The following is a 15,346-nucleotide window of genomic DNA, read 5'->3' on the forward strand; positions in this document are numbered from 1 at the left end:
GGTTATGGAGGAGGGAGGGACAGGTGGATACCTCTCTAGTGGGGGCTTTGACTATGCCTGAATACAACCATGTTGAGGGACAAATCAAGAAGCTTATCATCAAGCAATCCCCCTGCAGATCTATAGCCTCTAGCCACAAATAGTACTAGCTGCAATAAAGCATTCAATTTGGAGAGAGGATATGTTTGAAATGGCAACAGTCCTTTTACCTTGACCTTAAACAGGGTCACAGGGCTTTCTGATGCTGCAGGAGGCTGAGGTCAGTGTGTTGCTGCAGGAGAAGGGTTTGGGGCAGGAGGAACAACTACCAGCAGATTTAGCCACTGAAGTTCTGCTAGTGTCTGGAAAAAAAAAAAAAAAAAAAAAAATTGTGGGATATACTAGAACAGATCTACCCCAACATGAAGCTTGTCAGCAGCGTTTGGCAAGTAGTGCTTTCAGCTCAGGAATTTATTTGTACAAACCAGAAAAGCTCTCAGAGCACTTATTAATTTAACTGCAACCTGAAGGACAACATAGCTGTACATGGTTTTTTTTCCAGCACATCCAGTACAAATCAGTCACATTCACATAGGTGATAATTTTACTGAGAAATTATACACAGCAATTTTGTATGCTGGAGGTACTGCCCGGGCTCTGCTCAGTGCATTGCATAATACTTCTACCCAGCTGTTCAGCCAAGCTGCAGTAATCCACCATCGGTATGAAGCTACAGGCCAGATAACAACCGGTACAAAGTGCTGCACTACTTTGTGAGAGGCGGCTAGGGAGTGTAGGAGGCTGCCTTTTGGGAACATCCCCATGGCAAACGCCCAGAAATACCTGTACAAATGGCCTTGGTCTTAATATGCCACACATTGTCCAACGGCAGGAGCACAACTGTACGTGCTGTATTTGACTCTCCACACTGGTAAACCTGTGCTGCAGGAATCTGCTGTCCTAGGTCAGCCTGTCAGTAAACTAAACAAAATTGGATATAGAGGGACAGAATGAGCAACCGTTCCCAGAGAGAGTGGCCAGCTTTTGGCCTCTGATAACCTCTTGTATTGATACTAGCTTTTCTTTCTGTTTGAAGACAAGAGTGGAAAGAGGGAGTGAACTGAAGTACCCAGTTCCCTCATTTTCCACTAAATTAATGTTGTTTTGAACAAATATTGAGAATTTTACTGTGAGTCAGTAAAACCACAAGCAATATTTGCACTGTCATAACTGCTAAATAGTAAGTGTGGTTAATGATCACAATTAAGCTGTGTGCTTATAGCATTGCTCTTCCTGAATACTGACAAATAAAGTCCATCAGCATTACTAATGTTAGAGCAGCAGTACAATTCACTAAAAACTAAGCAGGTATTCCTACCTTTATAATGAAGGTAGACGAAACTGCTTGTGTGCTTTGCTCAATATAGTTTGGATTGCTGTGGCCAAGAAGTAAGATAAGAGAGCAATTACGAATGAGCAAGCTCTTGTAATGTAGTGCTAGAAACATACAATTGTTTCCATTGCAACACTGCAGCTGAGTAAGCACTATAGCATGACCTCCCCCAACCTGGCTAGTAATAGTCATTGTCCCCAGTGATGCTGCAGAACAACACTCCCTCCTCACTCATTTCCTACCGAACACACGTGTCCTCAAGGCTTCTTCCTACCCAGAAGACTCGGCATCTGCCTGCATGCGTGGAAAGTGGGAGTGACTGCAGAGCAGCAGCAGTTCACCTCCTTGTTGCAACCTCTCACCAAGGAATTGGTTATGTTCCTCCTCTTCGGCTCTGCAGAACCATTCTTCTAGACGGACTTGATTCAGCTTTGGATGAATCAAAATAAGCCAAGATCTTTGCTAACCGCACATTGTCACTGAAGCTGACCCTTGAGCCCAGAGAGTGCAGGTTAACAAGTCAGAATTAACGTAAAATGTGTGGAGATGGAAGGAACAGAGATGACTGGTTCCTGTCCAGTTCTGCACCCTGCAGTCTCAGTGCCAATTCCACCACCAAGACTGATGTGACCTGTAGGCTGGCAGCGCCATGTCATGCGAGATCAGCTTGCTCACTTGCTCCCCTGGACGCTCAGGACTTGACAATGTTTTAAGAAAGGCAAGAGGAAAAGGAATCTTCTGAATGACTAAGGCCATTTTTCCAAACAGGTTACATAAAGGCAAACACGTTATCTTTGATTTGGTTAAATTAATTAGAAACAAGTTTAGATCACTTTGGGCATTCACATAAACAACCACCACTGTTTTCTTTTATAAGCTTATTCTGATGCTTTTTAAGCACTCAAACCAATTGTCTTTTCTAAATACCGCAGTATTTTATTGACAAGTGATGGAAAATGTAGTGTCTCCTCTGCAAACAATCTACACACAGTGGCTGGTACTGCGTAAAAATGGAACACACTGCAGTACAGTTTTACATAGGGTTAATAAGAAAAGTACAGAGTATAACGTAGCAGCTAAAGGGCAGAACACATATTTCTTCTTACCATTTCACTGACTTGAAACCTGTCCTAGGTCACTCATTTACCAATACTGGTACTCACGTACCAATAGGTACACTCATTTACCTCCTCACTCAGTAAAGGAGAGGAGGAAATTATTACCAGAGATGCTCCTGGTGTGATGTAGCTATACACCAATAATTTTCCTAGGCTGAACCAAACAGCTGAGGGAGCTCATACACCAAAACATACGTTGTGTCAAAAGAAGGCAGTTCAGCAGATGAGGCTAATGTACTACTACCCACAACCACCCAGCAAAAGAAGGGTACCTCTAGTTAACAGATTACTTTGGACCAAGTTAGATTTGATCTATATATAGATAGGAAGAGCAGTATATAAATAAAACATATACAGAATTCATTTTAAAGTACCAGAACAATTCTGAGAGCACAGATGACCACATAGCACTCAGAAGAATGTCGCAAGGTGAAGTACTTGCCATGTGAAAATGAATCTGTGCTTCCGGCCTTTACCTTAAGGGAGTGGTCAAAAATGCCGTATCCCCAACTATCTGCCCTGTTGCTACACACCTCAGTGTAAACACCATGTCTCTAGGAGATAATCTTTGTAGGTAGTTAAAGGATCTACAGATTAAGTCTCCTTTACTCTCCTTTAAGGCGTCTTCTGCTAGCTTACCAGGACACGATTCCTTCTCCTCTTCCAAGTGGGAACAGACCATTCCATCAGAAAACCATGAAGATGCTCTCTTCTTCCATTTACCTCCTGCCTGTTTCCCTTCCAGATCTCTTACACTTTTCCAGTTGCACTTTCAAATAACGTGCCAGTCCTGAAAAGCCAATGCTGTGAAAACTTAAGCTAAAAAGTAACTAGCATGGACTCTGTCTGTGGCAGGTTACCTCCTCAGGGGCTGTGCCAGCCTGTGCAACCCTTATACAGTAAACAGTTGAAAAAGTCTTACGCTGTCATTCATTGTATGCTTGTCCAGAAGTGTCTTCCCAAAATAGCAGCAGTCAGTGCACTCACCTGCAGATCTCCGTTGTCCTTATCCATACTGTAATCCTCAAAGCATACTGGGAGACACTGTTCTGGCAAAATGACAAAGCAAGGCACTAAGCAGAAATATTTCCTTCTTCTTTTTTTTTAAACATCTTTTTATTAGCACAGTAACAAATGCAGACTTAAGTAGCCCACAACATACAACCAATCCACTGAGTGACTCCTATTCCACACCTTACAGTTAAACAGCTTAAGGTATTTCACTACAGGTTACCGTCAGTCCTGATTAAACCCTTTATTCTTTTCACAAAGATAGATTGGCTTATAAAATAATACATTAACTACTTCTCATTTCATATATGAGGCCATATATCCACCTCTCCGTATCACAGATCATGAGATGACAGTCTTTAAAAAGGATTTGTTAAATACCAATGTGCCCTCCATAGGGGAAAACAATCCCGACATCTTTTTACAAAAAAACCCAAAACAAAACAAAACAAAAAAAACCCCAAACAAAAAAACCCGAGAACAAAATAAACCCCTAAACCCAAAACAAAACAAAAAGCAAAAACAGTGTGTAGAGTCTTGAAAGGACTTTTACATAAATGTCAACATATGTACCTGTACAAAATTAAGCTGTTTTAATCTTTTACATATTGCAAGCAAACTGAAAACCAAAGAAGTCTAAGAAGTTTACATTCTTCTCGGTACTATATATGAGCTAATATTGCTGAACTAATTACAGTCTTAAAATATGCTATTCCCAATCCTAGCTGTCTACTGTAGCAAGATACCTTAAGTTACAACAACAAAATCTTAGGAAATAAAAGACTGAATAAAATCTGTTATAGAAATACCCTACTCTTTACCAGCACCCTCCCTCCCCCCACCCCTTCAAAATCATAAGCAGCTCTTTCCATCACAGACGAATAATGTAAGAGTTTGACGAAAATCCAATTTATGTAGCATATCTTTTGGTCCATTGTCTGGCCATTCTGTCATGCTCTGCTCTGTTAGTCATATACTGAGTGGCAATACTTCCAACCAGGGGGTCAGCTGAAAAGAAAAGAAACCAAACCACTTACTTCAGACAAGTTACCAAATAAAAACTTAAAAATAAAGCGGAAGTGTGAATTTAATACAAGGGAATCACATGGGTAAAGGTACATTGCAACAATCTAAATATACTGAATTGATGGTATCTTCACTGATTTGTGTGTATTTATGGTAATGCACTAATCTATTACTTACTAAGGAGCAAAATACCGATTAAAGTTTTAAGGAGTTTAAAAGACAACAATCCAACAGTCATATTTTGCATTACTGAGGACCTTCACTGATTTATGCGTTTCAGGTTCATTTTACCCCTTCTAAAAGTGGCTGGGACATACTCATTGCTAAGTGTACTTGTATCAATATAAACCTGCCTTCTAGGAAAGATCAGATCTCAAGGAAAGGTTTTATTTTTTTCAACAAGTTTATTATACATAATATAGTGTGAAATCTGGTGTTTCTCTCATCTTTAGACGCATATAGAAATACAACCCGTAGAACTGACTTTGGAAGCCAAGACTCCTCTTAACCGGTGTGGATAACAGGTGGGTTAGAGAAGCAGCGAGGACTACCTGTGGCATAGTTGGTCACCAGTATTACACAGATGGTGGAAAGCAAAAGGCTAATCCCCTTGTTTTCAGAACTGCATTTGTGGCTCTTCTAGCTCCATTACTGAATGACTACAGCCCTACAGACCAGCAAAGAGCGTTTAACCCTTACCCAAAACCAGAGCTGGTTTGGAAGGGGAAGGAGTTTTCATGTTCAGGAGGAGGACCGGCCACTTTCCTCGCGGGTCAGCCAGAGGAGCGGTGAACAGCAGGCAGGTAGGGTGTATCACCTCCACCACCTCCAGCCCCTCTCCGGCTGCCCTGGAGAGGGAAACGTGCCGCGCTGGAGGCCGGAGCCCAGAGCTGCACTGGCCGAAGCCAATGGGATGAGATGGGGCCATGTCATTTGGGTGCCGGGTGGGGTGCAAGGGGGCAGGCGGCCTGCGTGGCCGCGCAGGGGACTTACCCGGGTTGCAGTCTGTGAGGAGGGAGCAGATGGAGAGGAGAACTTTCGAAATGGTTAACGCTGGACTCCAGTTGTCTTTTAAAATGTCCAGGCAGATGACGCCTTGGCTGTTAATATTACAGTGGTAGATTCTTGTCCGAAACGTTACCTGCAAGAAACGGGTATCAGCTGGCCTGCTGGGGTCCCGCGCACCAGGCGGTGAAGTGACGGGCAGCAAAAAGCGAAGGGAAAGGAGAAGAGCCCGGGTGCGCTGGCGGAGAAGGGGGCACGAAGGGGGCGCAGAGAGACCGACCCGGGCCGGGGCCGGGGCCGGGGCCGGGGCCGGGGCCGGGGCCGAGCTCCCCGGGCCGCCGCCGCCCTCTCGCGGCCGTTGGCGGGAGCACACCCGCCCCACGGCCCCACGGCCCCACGCCGGGCCGGGCCGGGCCGCTCTGCGGCGGGCAGGGAACGGCCGGGCTCCCCGGGGGGGTCCCCGACAGCCCCCACCTCGGCTGCAGCCGCCTTGCACTAAAAATGGCACTTCCCGCCGGTCGTTCCAGGGTAAGAGAAAAGATACAGCCCGCGTACATCTTCTGATGCCAGAGGCAAATCAGAAAGAGCCTGATGCAAACTAAAAAATAAATCGAGGTCTCACGGGCGCGGGGCTGGCAGCACGGTTCCTAGCCCCTCCGCGTACACCTGAGCAGCGTTAGACACGCCGTGAGGGCTGACGGCACGGGCTTCCCGTCCGAAGGACAGGGAACCGAAACACAGAACGTGGGTGACTTAGCGGAGAGAACCACTGCGGCCTCAGCACCAGCTCAAGCCTGACAACACGTTCACCGTCTCCCTGCAAAACAACGGCCAAGCTTGGGTGCTGATGGTCACCGTGAAACCCAGGTTGTGGGGGTTTTAATTTTTTTAATTTTTTTTTTTTTAAATTACCTTTTGTCTTTTTGCTCACAGCAGCAAAGGGGCCTGAGTCTTTAACACCAGCATTTTTCTCCCACTGGGCTCCCACGGCCTTGTAAAATCTCCCAGACAGGCCAGGGTACTTGGAAACGCGGCTCCCATCACTATTAAGAGCTCAGCAATTGGGGGAGTTGGTTGGATTTTATTATTTTCAAATTTGGGAGATGTGAATGAGCTGGGCAGCTTGCCACAGAAGTTATCCAAAAGGGAAACAAAAGCACCACGAGCCGTTTTCAGGAGAATACAATGTGACCTGCAGAAAGGCCTCACTCTGACTCACTGGATGAACAGCAACAAAAAATTTGGTGGAACTTGCATGGATTAGGATTATCTGCATGAATAAAGGTTGGCGGGTTCATGCCCTAAATCCTCGGAATTTGTCAGCTATCCACACCCACAAATTTTATTGTCTGTTTATAGGTCACGGGGGTATTTGCGAAACATGCTCGGTAAGCGTGCAGTATGACAAGAACACACTAGTGCTTTCTCTCAAGATGAGACCAGCCCACACATAAAACTTGCCAGCCAGCCCTCATTTTTTTCTACTGTCTTTCTGATGCAAAAATTTTGCCTGTGACCCTCCCTCTCGCAGGCTCGGGGAGCAGGCACGAGGGAGGGTGACACAGCTACAAAAGCCCAGTGCCTGGCGTGTGTCCGTGCACTGCATCCGTGCGGTGTTCCCAAGAACACTCCTGATGCACGAAGCACACGGGCTATTTTCGGACTCGCAAAAGCAGCTACTTGTCACACAGGAGACGCCCACACTGTATGCTTGGGGAGACTTTCTGCTTTGTTCCTTGTAAGCTGCTTGGATTTTAGATTAAAACAGGAAGCAAGCAAGCAAGCAAACAAACAAAAAAACCCCACCAAATCCCCACACTTTTGCACATTATGGGTGGGAATAGCAAAATGTCTGCAAGAGAGTGGAGATGTGTCCCCCTCACACACCTTCTGCAACAAGCTGCAACTCCCAAAACCAAGAACCCCTACTGCTTTCTACCTAGGGAACCTTAGAGGTATAGCAGGTAAGAAACCAAAATGACCTTTGTTTCCCAGGTCACCTAATCCTCAGAGGAAAAGCCGCAACAACTCTACAGTCATGTGGAAGTCCACCTACATCAGCCTGAGCAGAAGGTGGATCTGACTCTGTGGCACTTGCCCCAACTCATACTGTTTAGGGCAAAACAGCAGGTTGTGGCATTTGCAGTTGCTGGCAATGGCTTGGGTTCCCAAGCAGCCCTCAGCCCAGCCCCACTGCTTGCTCAGTATTTCTCTACTTGACCTGCAGCATTGGTCTCCTTCCAAGAAGGCTTCTAAATGTAGGTGAGGTAATAATTTTAACAGATTAAACACTTCCAGAAGGGGAAGCGTAGAGTATTTCCAAGTTGATACAATAAGGACCAAATTAACAAGAGAGGTCAAGAGTTCTAATTTGTAAAGATAGAAAGTTGTTAAGCCTGATTCTGAGCACAAAAGCTAAGTATTCTCTAGGCAGCGTCTCATTCCAGTTGACTAGTAACTGGTAACAAAGCATGAATTCTGTTTGCCTTTAAGAATAAGACTTACTTTTTAATTATTATTTGTGAAGGAAGGGAAAGAGGGAAAGAAAGACGACTCTCATATTTGCAGAACAGCCTGGTTCCTTAAGAAACCTTAAGATACAATCCTTAAGGGTCATATCCATGACACCAAAAGCAGTTTTCTCCAGTTAGAGGAGCTCTACCTAACCAAAGCACTGTGGGAAAAATCTAAATTTGTTTTCACTTAAGCAGCAAGTCAGAACTGGGATGGTGTTAGACACATGTAGTCCAGGTGTTTGCCATTTACAATTTTTGCTGATGGTACAAAAGCCAGCTGTGCAGGGAATCCAAATGAAGCTGGGAGAGGGGGAGGAATTGGAGGCCCACTTAAAACCAAAGCATTTAAAGTAAATGTTCATTACACCTTAAAGAGGAAAAAATAAATAAAAAAGAAATAATTCACATAAACCTAGCAGATTCAGACCAAAACCAAGAGAAACTGAGTTATTTCAAAGGTAGTACAATGTATTCAGGGTCAAGAGAACAGCATGTGGAATAGCGGAAAAACATAGTGTAACTGAACAATCCTTTGGAAATGTCCCACCTGAGATTACATTAATGCAGTAACTACACAGAGTTAAGCACAGCTTTTGAAAAGACATAAAAGAAGCTAATCTCAACCTTACCCTGAAGTGATAGAAGAGGTTAATTTACACAAGAAGCAAAATGGGAGTGGAGGGAAGGAAGTGGTTAGAGGTTATTAATACAAATGATCAAAGCACACACCAGGTCAACACAAGCTACTGTTTTCACCTCAATAAATGAAATCTAACCCAACTATAATGTAACTCTTGGGAAAACGTCCATTGTAATAGTACAAAAGAATACCAATCATCTTGAGCACTAACTACTGAACTCTTAAATTCTAATTATACTTGTTTATTGGATTCTCCTGAATCCAGGCCCACCCAGCATGTGCCTGACTCAATTGCTATCTGAAACAAAGGCAAAACCAGAATACCACACAAAATTAGAAAACATAAAAGCAGAGAACAGATTAACACTAATATCTTCAAAGTGTTGTATGGAATGCCCAATAAATGCAAAAGAACTCCATTATACATATTTAGGACAGGAGAGAGAGTATCTGTCCCTGTACCAGATTTCTCCCACTGAAGTTCCGTGTACTGTGCAATGCATTTCCAAGTCAAATTTTAAGACCCTTAATTTCTCCAGCCTCAAGTACAGTAGTGCAGTCCCTCTTTACATCCTTCCAGGAATCTGCTAATATCACTTCCAGCACAGTCCTCTGGCTCTCCGATAGCAACATCCTCCATCCAAAAGCTTGCTCCAACATATTGAATCAGACCTGCTAGACTCAGTCCTCAAAGGCTGCACCTGTATATCCTTCATCACACATCTCTAGGATGCTTGTCAACCACACAGCATTTGTCAATAGTGGCTATGCCTCAATACCTTCTCTCACACGTATTCCTAAGGGCTTGGAAGCCTGCCAGGGTGACCAGTTTCACCTCACTTTATTTAAGAAGGTAAATCCTTTAATAACCTTTCATTTTCAACATGAAATGTGTTCTACTATAGGCACTTCACTACGGGGCAGCCCACAGGAGAGACTGTCCTCGTAAGAATTACTGAGGACTCAAAGAGGCAGTAGGGGTTTTCTTCCACTGATCATGCAAGGCTTACCAAGGAAAAGTCAAGGGAAACTGGTCCTTTCACTCTAGAGAGCTCAATCTTTTCAGAGGTCAAGGCTTTTGAAATGACCTTCAACCACTCTACTGCTCTACTAGTGCTTATTATCAAAAGGATACACTAGGTTTTTTTTCAAATAGCTGTTTCTTGCCCTAAAAGACAAATATAGGAAGGCTATGGTAATTACATTAGTCCCACCACTTCCAGATGACCCACAAACAGTATTTATCAGTCACTGCAAGCAGTTGGGCAATCTGAAATCAACAAATTAGTGGAAATAAAGCAGGAGCGATATTATAATTATATTTTCCACATTATCACTGACTAACACTAGTGTAGGTGTTAACACAGGAGCTGCTATAAGAGTCTTGGGTTCTCAGCAAAAGAAAGTTTAAACCTGAAGTACTCAAGTAGCACAAGTACGCTCTATTAGAGCACTGCTATGCTTTCTCCTATATCCCATCTCAATGTGACTGAAGCTGTATGTGTTTTTTTTCCATACATATATATGGTTTGTAAACCAGCTTGGACTCTGCTAGATGGAAGACTCCATTTAAATGCAACTCAGCTACAATACAGTGAATCTCCACTAAACTACTCTTTTAAGGCCTCACTAAGTGGTGCCTGCTTTTTTTTGTTGTTGTTGTTTAATCCCACCTTTCTTTTCATCTGGGTGAGGGTTTACATCCAAAGATAAAGGCAGAGAGATCCCTGTCAGAAGCACAGAGCAGAAAGCAGGGCTGAGCTGGAATGACAAAACTGTATCTTTGGTTCTGCATCAGGGAACTTGGCATATAGGGCTGTCTCAATACCATTGGTAGTTTTAATATTGTCTTGTAAGGCATCATGCTGGATCAGCCTGGGACGATAAATGCTTCTGACTTGTAGCATAGAAAGCAAAGGTGTAGCAAAGCACAGATGGGAAGGTAAAAGCTCCCTCTTTAAATGCTTACTGGGCTCACGACAGAAGATACTGCATATAGTCGGTTGGACAATAAATTTTCCAATGCAAATTAATTAAACCAAAATAATGAAAAACTATTCTGAACTGAATTAAACTCTACCACAAGACACAAGAGAACCATCTGTGCTGCAAGAGAACCTCCAAACAGGAATGGACAGGCGCCAGCACAAAATCACTAGAGATGTCCCAAGGTAGATCATGCTGCTTGTGAACTGGAGCCCTAGCTTAGGGGTAGAATTTAAGGTCCTGTTGATACTACCAGAAACCCTGAAGTTATGCTAGCAAGGTCAGTTTCTTTAATTTGGGAAGCTTGTATTAATTTGTCTGGTATGACCAATTAGCATTGTCTCCACTGAGATGGACTGATGGCCTGAACTATGACAAGTCCTTTCTACTGCAGACTAGACCAAAGTCTGAAGATGGGGCAGTCACTGGTGTTTATCTCATCAATGCAACAACTTTTAAAGTAGAAAGTTAAACACGCACATAAATGCTTTCAGATACAAGGCAAACATGAAGTGTACACACAACCACCTTTTCTTGTAACCCAACACTCTTCCTCCAGCCAAGTATGTGAACCACAAGATAACATTCACTTGCACTGGTATTTGCCTTGTGGCATTGGAACATAACAGGACTGGAATATAAGAGCTTCACAGATACAACACACCTACAGAAAAAGTTTGTTACTGTACAAGCAGATGAACAACACAAGTACCCAACAAAACTGAAAAATTAAATACGACTTTAGTGGCCAAAACACACGTAACTGTTATGCTTGTGGTAACCAAGTGGTTTGAGAAACAAATACTTCTATCCTTTCTCCTCTCCCAGAGTTTATTTACTTTTCAGTTTCTCAGGCCTGTCCTGATGCTTGCACTAATTGCTTAGGACCTCTTATAAACAGAAGCAGAGAAAAAGAAAATAAGCTCCAAAATAGCGATCAAGAGGACTTGAAAAGCTGTTAACATTTAGCTAATAGAAACCAATGTATTGTCTGAAACGAGCTTAAGCTTGTTCTTAAAGAGAGTAGCTTTCAAATGGGCTGCATTCCATTAACACTGCTTCTTGCTACTTGATGGTCTGTTGACCATTCATGACTTAAGACATCAGCTACAGGTCTCTTACCTTTGGAGGCTTGAAGGGATATTCTGGTGTGAATGTGATGTCAAGGAAGAAAACACCTCCCTCATAGACTGAACCTGGAGGTCCTAGAATGGTTGATCTCCATTCATAGATGTTATCACCTTTGGGGCCAGCGCTACGAGATGAAAAAACCAAATGGTTTAGGAATATTACCACAGTTCAAATAAATATGACCTCTTACATTCTTCAAGTATGATATGGAAGAAAGTTTTCAGTGTTATACTTCATACACCACCTGAAGTAAAGACAGGGATTAAAAGTAGATCGAATCCTTCAAAAAATTTCAGAGATCTTACCTGGACTTACCAGTGTTCCAGACTGCTCAGCAAAGCTGAGAAACTAGAGGTGGGGTATGGTTTTCAGCTTCTCTCACCTGACATTTATAAGAGCAGGACTGCCCAGAACTACTCCTAAATATGCTACACAATCTCAAAACAACAGAAAAGTTAAGTTTCAAAGGAAAATTTCCTACTGGATTTCAGAAATGGCTCTTCCAGCTCAGCCTTAATAATGCTGTACTACATGAAAGACCATACTAAATTAATTAAGGACTTATGTTGATTTTATTCATCTTGTGTGATCTTTAAAATTAAAATATATTCCCATATTATTGCTAAACCAAGGCTCATGGTATAACTGAAGGAAGCCAAATACATGATGATACTCTTAAATGTCAAAATTTTCTACACTTTTACCATTTTGCTACAGTGATTTCTAGAACGAGGCCATAAGAACTCAGACCATTGATATTGTTTGTATTGTGGAACTGCTTTTGTAAGGGGAATTAAAATCACTGTGTCAAATTAAAACAGCGCTTTCTCAAATCAGCTTTGTCTAATTCTAGATTCTCCCTAACCTGCCAGCAGCTCACCAAGAGGAGTACAAACTAAAGGTGTTGCAGAACACAAATGTCTGTTTGTTGAAAATTAGATCTACCGAGATCCTCAGACACTTGTATTCTGTAGCGTGCCATATGTCACTGAGTATTTCTAAGTACAGCTCAACCTATAAAGCCATTAATGGTTTAGGACTCTATTGCTACCTCTTTCTTTCTGTGCTGCTATGGTAGTATTTTATCTGTAAGATGCCAGAGCTGAAAACTCCCTCTGCCTAAGGGGAGGTGCTGACACAGCTTTTTCCATCATGGATGTGCTATGACTTTGGAAATCTCTTCTCCCCTTGTTCTGTAAGGGGCCGGATTTTAACATCCCCAATACAAGGAAAACCAGCCTTGCTCTTCTTTCCCCATTCTTTTAACAAGGCTAATGCAAGACAGAAGGATAAAAAAAAAAAAGGCTCTTTTCATATTATAACAATCATGGCGCGGTATTACTTGAGGGAAGGCAATCCAATAAATTCAATATATACATGACAATATGCGTTTGAGAAATGTGAAGGGAACCAGAGTAATTGTTAGGTGTTAGTAAGTGCTAGAAATAGAAATACAACTATGAAAACATAAATTCTCAATGTAACAGCAGTGACCAGAGACAGTCTTTTTTCCCCTGCTCTTGCAGTACCAGTGAACATGTTCCTGACAGCAGGGGAATCAGGGGAGACAAATGGAGTTAATTCTGTTATCAAACCTAAAATTTTATGTTCAGATTAAGCTAAAAACAGAAGTTCACAATACATTGGTGCTAAACAGTTCAACAATAGCAAAGCTATGACTAAAAGCATGCTTCCAGAGGAAGGAAAGCATGTAAGAAGCCAGTAAAGGAAGACAGGTTCTCTGCAAAGTGATGCACCAGCCACTAGGGAAAGATTTCTCTCCACAGAACACAAAATCCCACGCAGCTTAAGATCGGTACTAAATTAAAGTAAAAGCCATTCCATCCTGAACACTCCTGGCATCCTGCTCCACCTTAATGACTTGTCCCTGTCCTGTGCAGGTCTATATATTTGGGCACTCAGTACTCTCCAGCTACCACTTGTGCATTAGACTGGAAGAGCATTGTATTTCGACAGGAAGCTCTACCTCTTGAAAGACACCAGCTTAACTGTGCAAACTTACTGAAAAGGACTCTGGGGCACCCTTAGCCACCACTCCAAGGAATCACCTCTTTATGTACGTATTAGCAACCTACTGACACACTGTCATTACTGCAAGTTGCACCGGTGATCATCCTCCCCTCCCTCCCCTAAAGATGGAGCTACTGAATGGAACAGGTACTTGAGCTTTGTTAGCACCGATTTACTGTTGGAATTTATATCACGAGAACTGCCAACTGGGAGCACTTCAGCACTCAAGAAATGTGATGTGCGATTAGCACTGAATACAGCCCTCTGAACCAACGAGAAATATTTCAACATTTTGCATTTTATTTCCAGCTTCAACCCAAAGGACTGTCAATAAAAAAATCCCACAGACTTAACAAATAATATATTATTATTTGTAATAGTCTTAGAAATCTCTTGTATCCCATCAGGTTTCCAATTAGAGCTATCACCGCATGCAAGTAATATACTGCTAGACCTCTGTATTAAAAGAGTGCAACATCTTTGTACGACATCAGTAGGCTTTAACAGTGATGTACTAAGCTTACCTTTTAAGCTTTTCATAATTCAATTAACAGAGTAAAATAGCTGTAGATGTCCAATTTTACACATTAACATTGATTTCTTATAAAGGAAAGACTGAAAGAGGAAGATGCAAGTCAGCTTCAGAGTGCAATATTGCTCGGATTTAAATTAGGATTAGGTAATATCAAGCAGATCAAGAAGACCTAGTGCTTAATAGAAAAGTGACGATGCTGGACCACAGCATAAAGTGCAGTGGCATTAGCTTCTGGTGGATATATAAAAACTGTCAAAGGTTAAAGATTACATTCTTTGTCTAAAATCCTTGCAATTACCTGCTTCAAAAAGAAATTCACTGATGCATAGATACAGGGCTCACAGGCACAGCTGCCACCTTGCCTGATGTGTGTCACCACTGCTCAAATTAAGTGTCTAGATCTACTAACACAACATTTTGAAGCTGTCCAACATATGACCACCGGGAAGACAATTTTAACCAATTAAAATAGAAACTGTTTTCATTGCAAGACAAGAGTATGAGAGCAAAAACTTTCTGTATTTAACTCAATAGCCTACAACCTCTTCACTTCCAAAAAAAAGAAATGAGACAAAGACCAGTAATGCAGAGTGAAAGATGACATCCGAAAGAAAATTGAGAAAATCCCAACCCATCATTATCGTATTAGGCAGCATATGTTACACAGCAGTGCAACTGAGATCTTTCTTCCCTGGAAAAACAGTGATATACTCAGTGAAGATGCCCTGCACCCACTGTAACAACTGTTTCTGATCATTCCCAGGTTGCTGCTGGCTTATCCTCTGGACAGATGTTATGACAGTAACACCCTTCGGAAAGTGCCCAGTGCCAAGGTAGTTTTTATTCAAGGACTATCTAACTTTCCAAGTCCAGAAGCAGCAGTCTGAATCCCCCTGGTAAATGCAATGCAGAGAGAAAGTCTTGGCACAGGTGAGACTCAAAAGTTCTGCCTGGACCAAGTCCCAACCAACGTTG

General features: G+C 42.5%; 2 protein-coding genes and 1 long non-coding RNA gene across 8 annotated transcripts in view; all 3 read right to left on the reverse strand.

Annotated features, from left to right (window-relative positions):
* The window catches only part of RPL15 (ribosomal protein L15), a 105,919-nt gene that overhangs the window by 17,914 nt on the left and 72,659 nt on the right, over positions 1-15,346 (reverse strand). The window lies entirely within an intron of this gene.
* LOC138682106 (uncharacterized) lies at positions 34-3,367 on the reverse strand. The gene is made up of 3 exons (XR_011322324.1): positions 3,130-3,367; positions 1,358-1,415; positions 34-341 (listed from the first exon to the last, which is right to left on the reverse strand). It is a non-coding gene; the product is annotated as an uncharacterized lncRNA (long non-coding RNA).
* The window catches only part of UBE2E1 (ubiquitin conjugating enzyme E2 E1), a 46,711-nt gene continuing 34,941 nt past the window's right edge, over positions 3,577-15,346 (reverse strand). For all 6 annotated transcript variants that reach the window (XM_069771592.1, XM_069771582.1, XM_069771575.1 and 3 more), the window contains 3 exons: positions 11,797-11,929; positions 5,521-5,668; positions 3,577-4,509 (listed from right to left, as the gene is read on the reverse strand). In XM_069771592.1, coding sequence (XP_069627693.1) covers positions 4,412-4,509; positions 5,521-5,668; positions 11,797-11,929 — 379 coding nt within the window. In that variant the 3' untranslated portion in view covers positions 3,577-4,411. The remainder of the gene's footprint in view (positions 4,510-5,520; positions 5,669-11,796; positions 11,930-15,346) is intronic.

Source organism: Haliaeetus albicilla, chromosome 2 (genome assembly GCF_947461875.1).
Source record: "Haliaeetus albicilla chromosome 2, bHalAlb1.1, whole genome shotgun sequence".
Classification (NCBI taxonomy): domain Eukaryota; kingdom Metazoa; phylum Chordata; class Aves; order Accipitriformes; family Accipitridae; genus Haliaeetus; species Haliaeetus albicilla.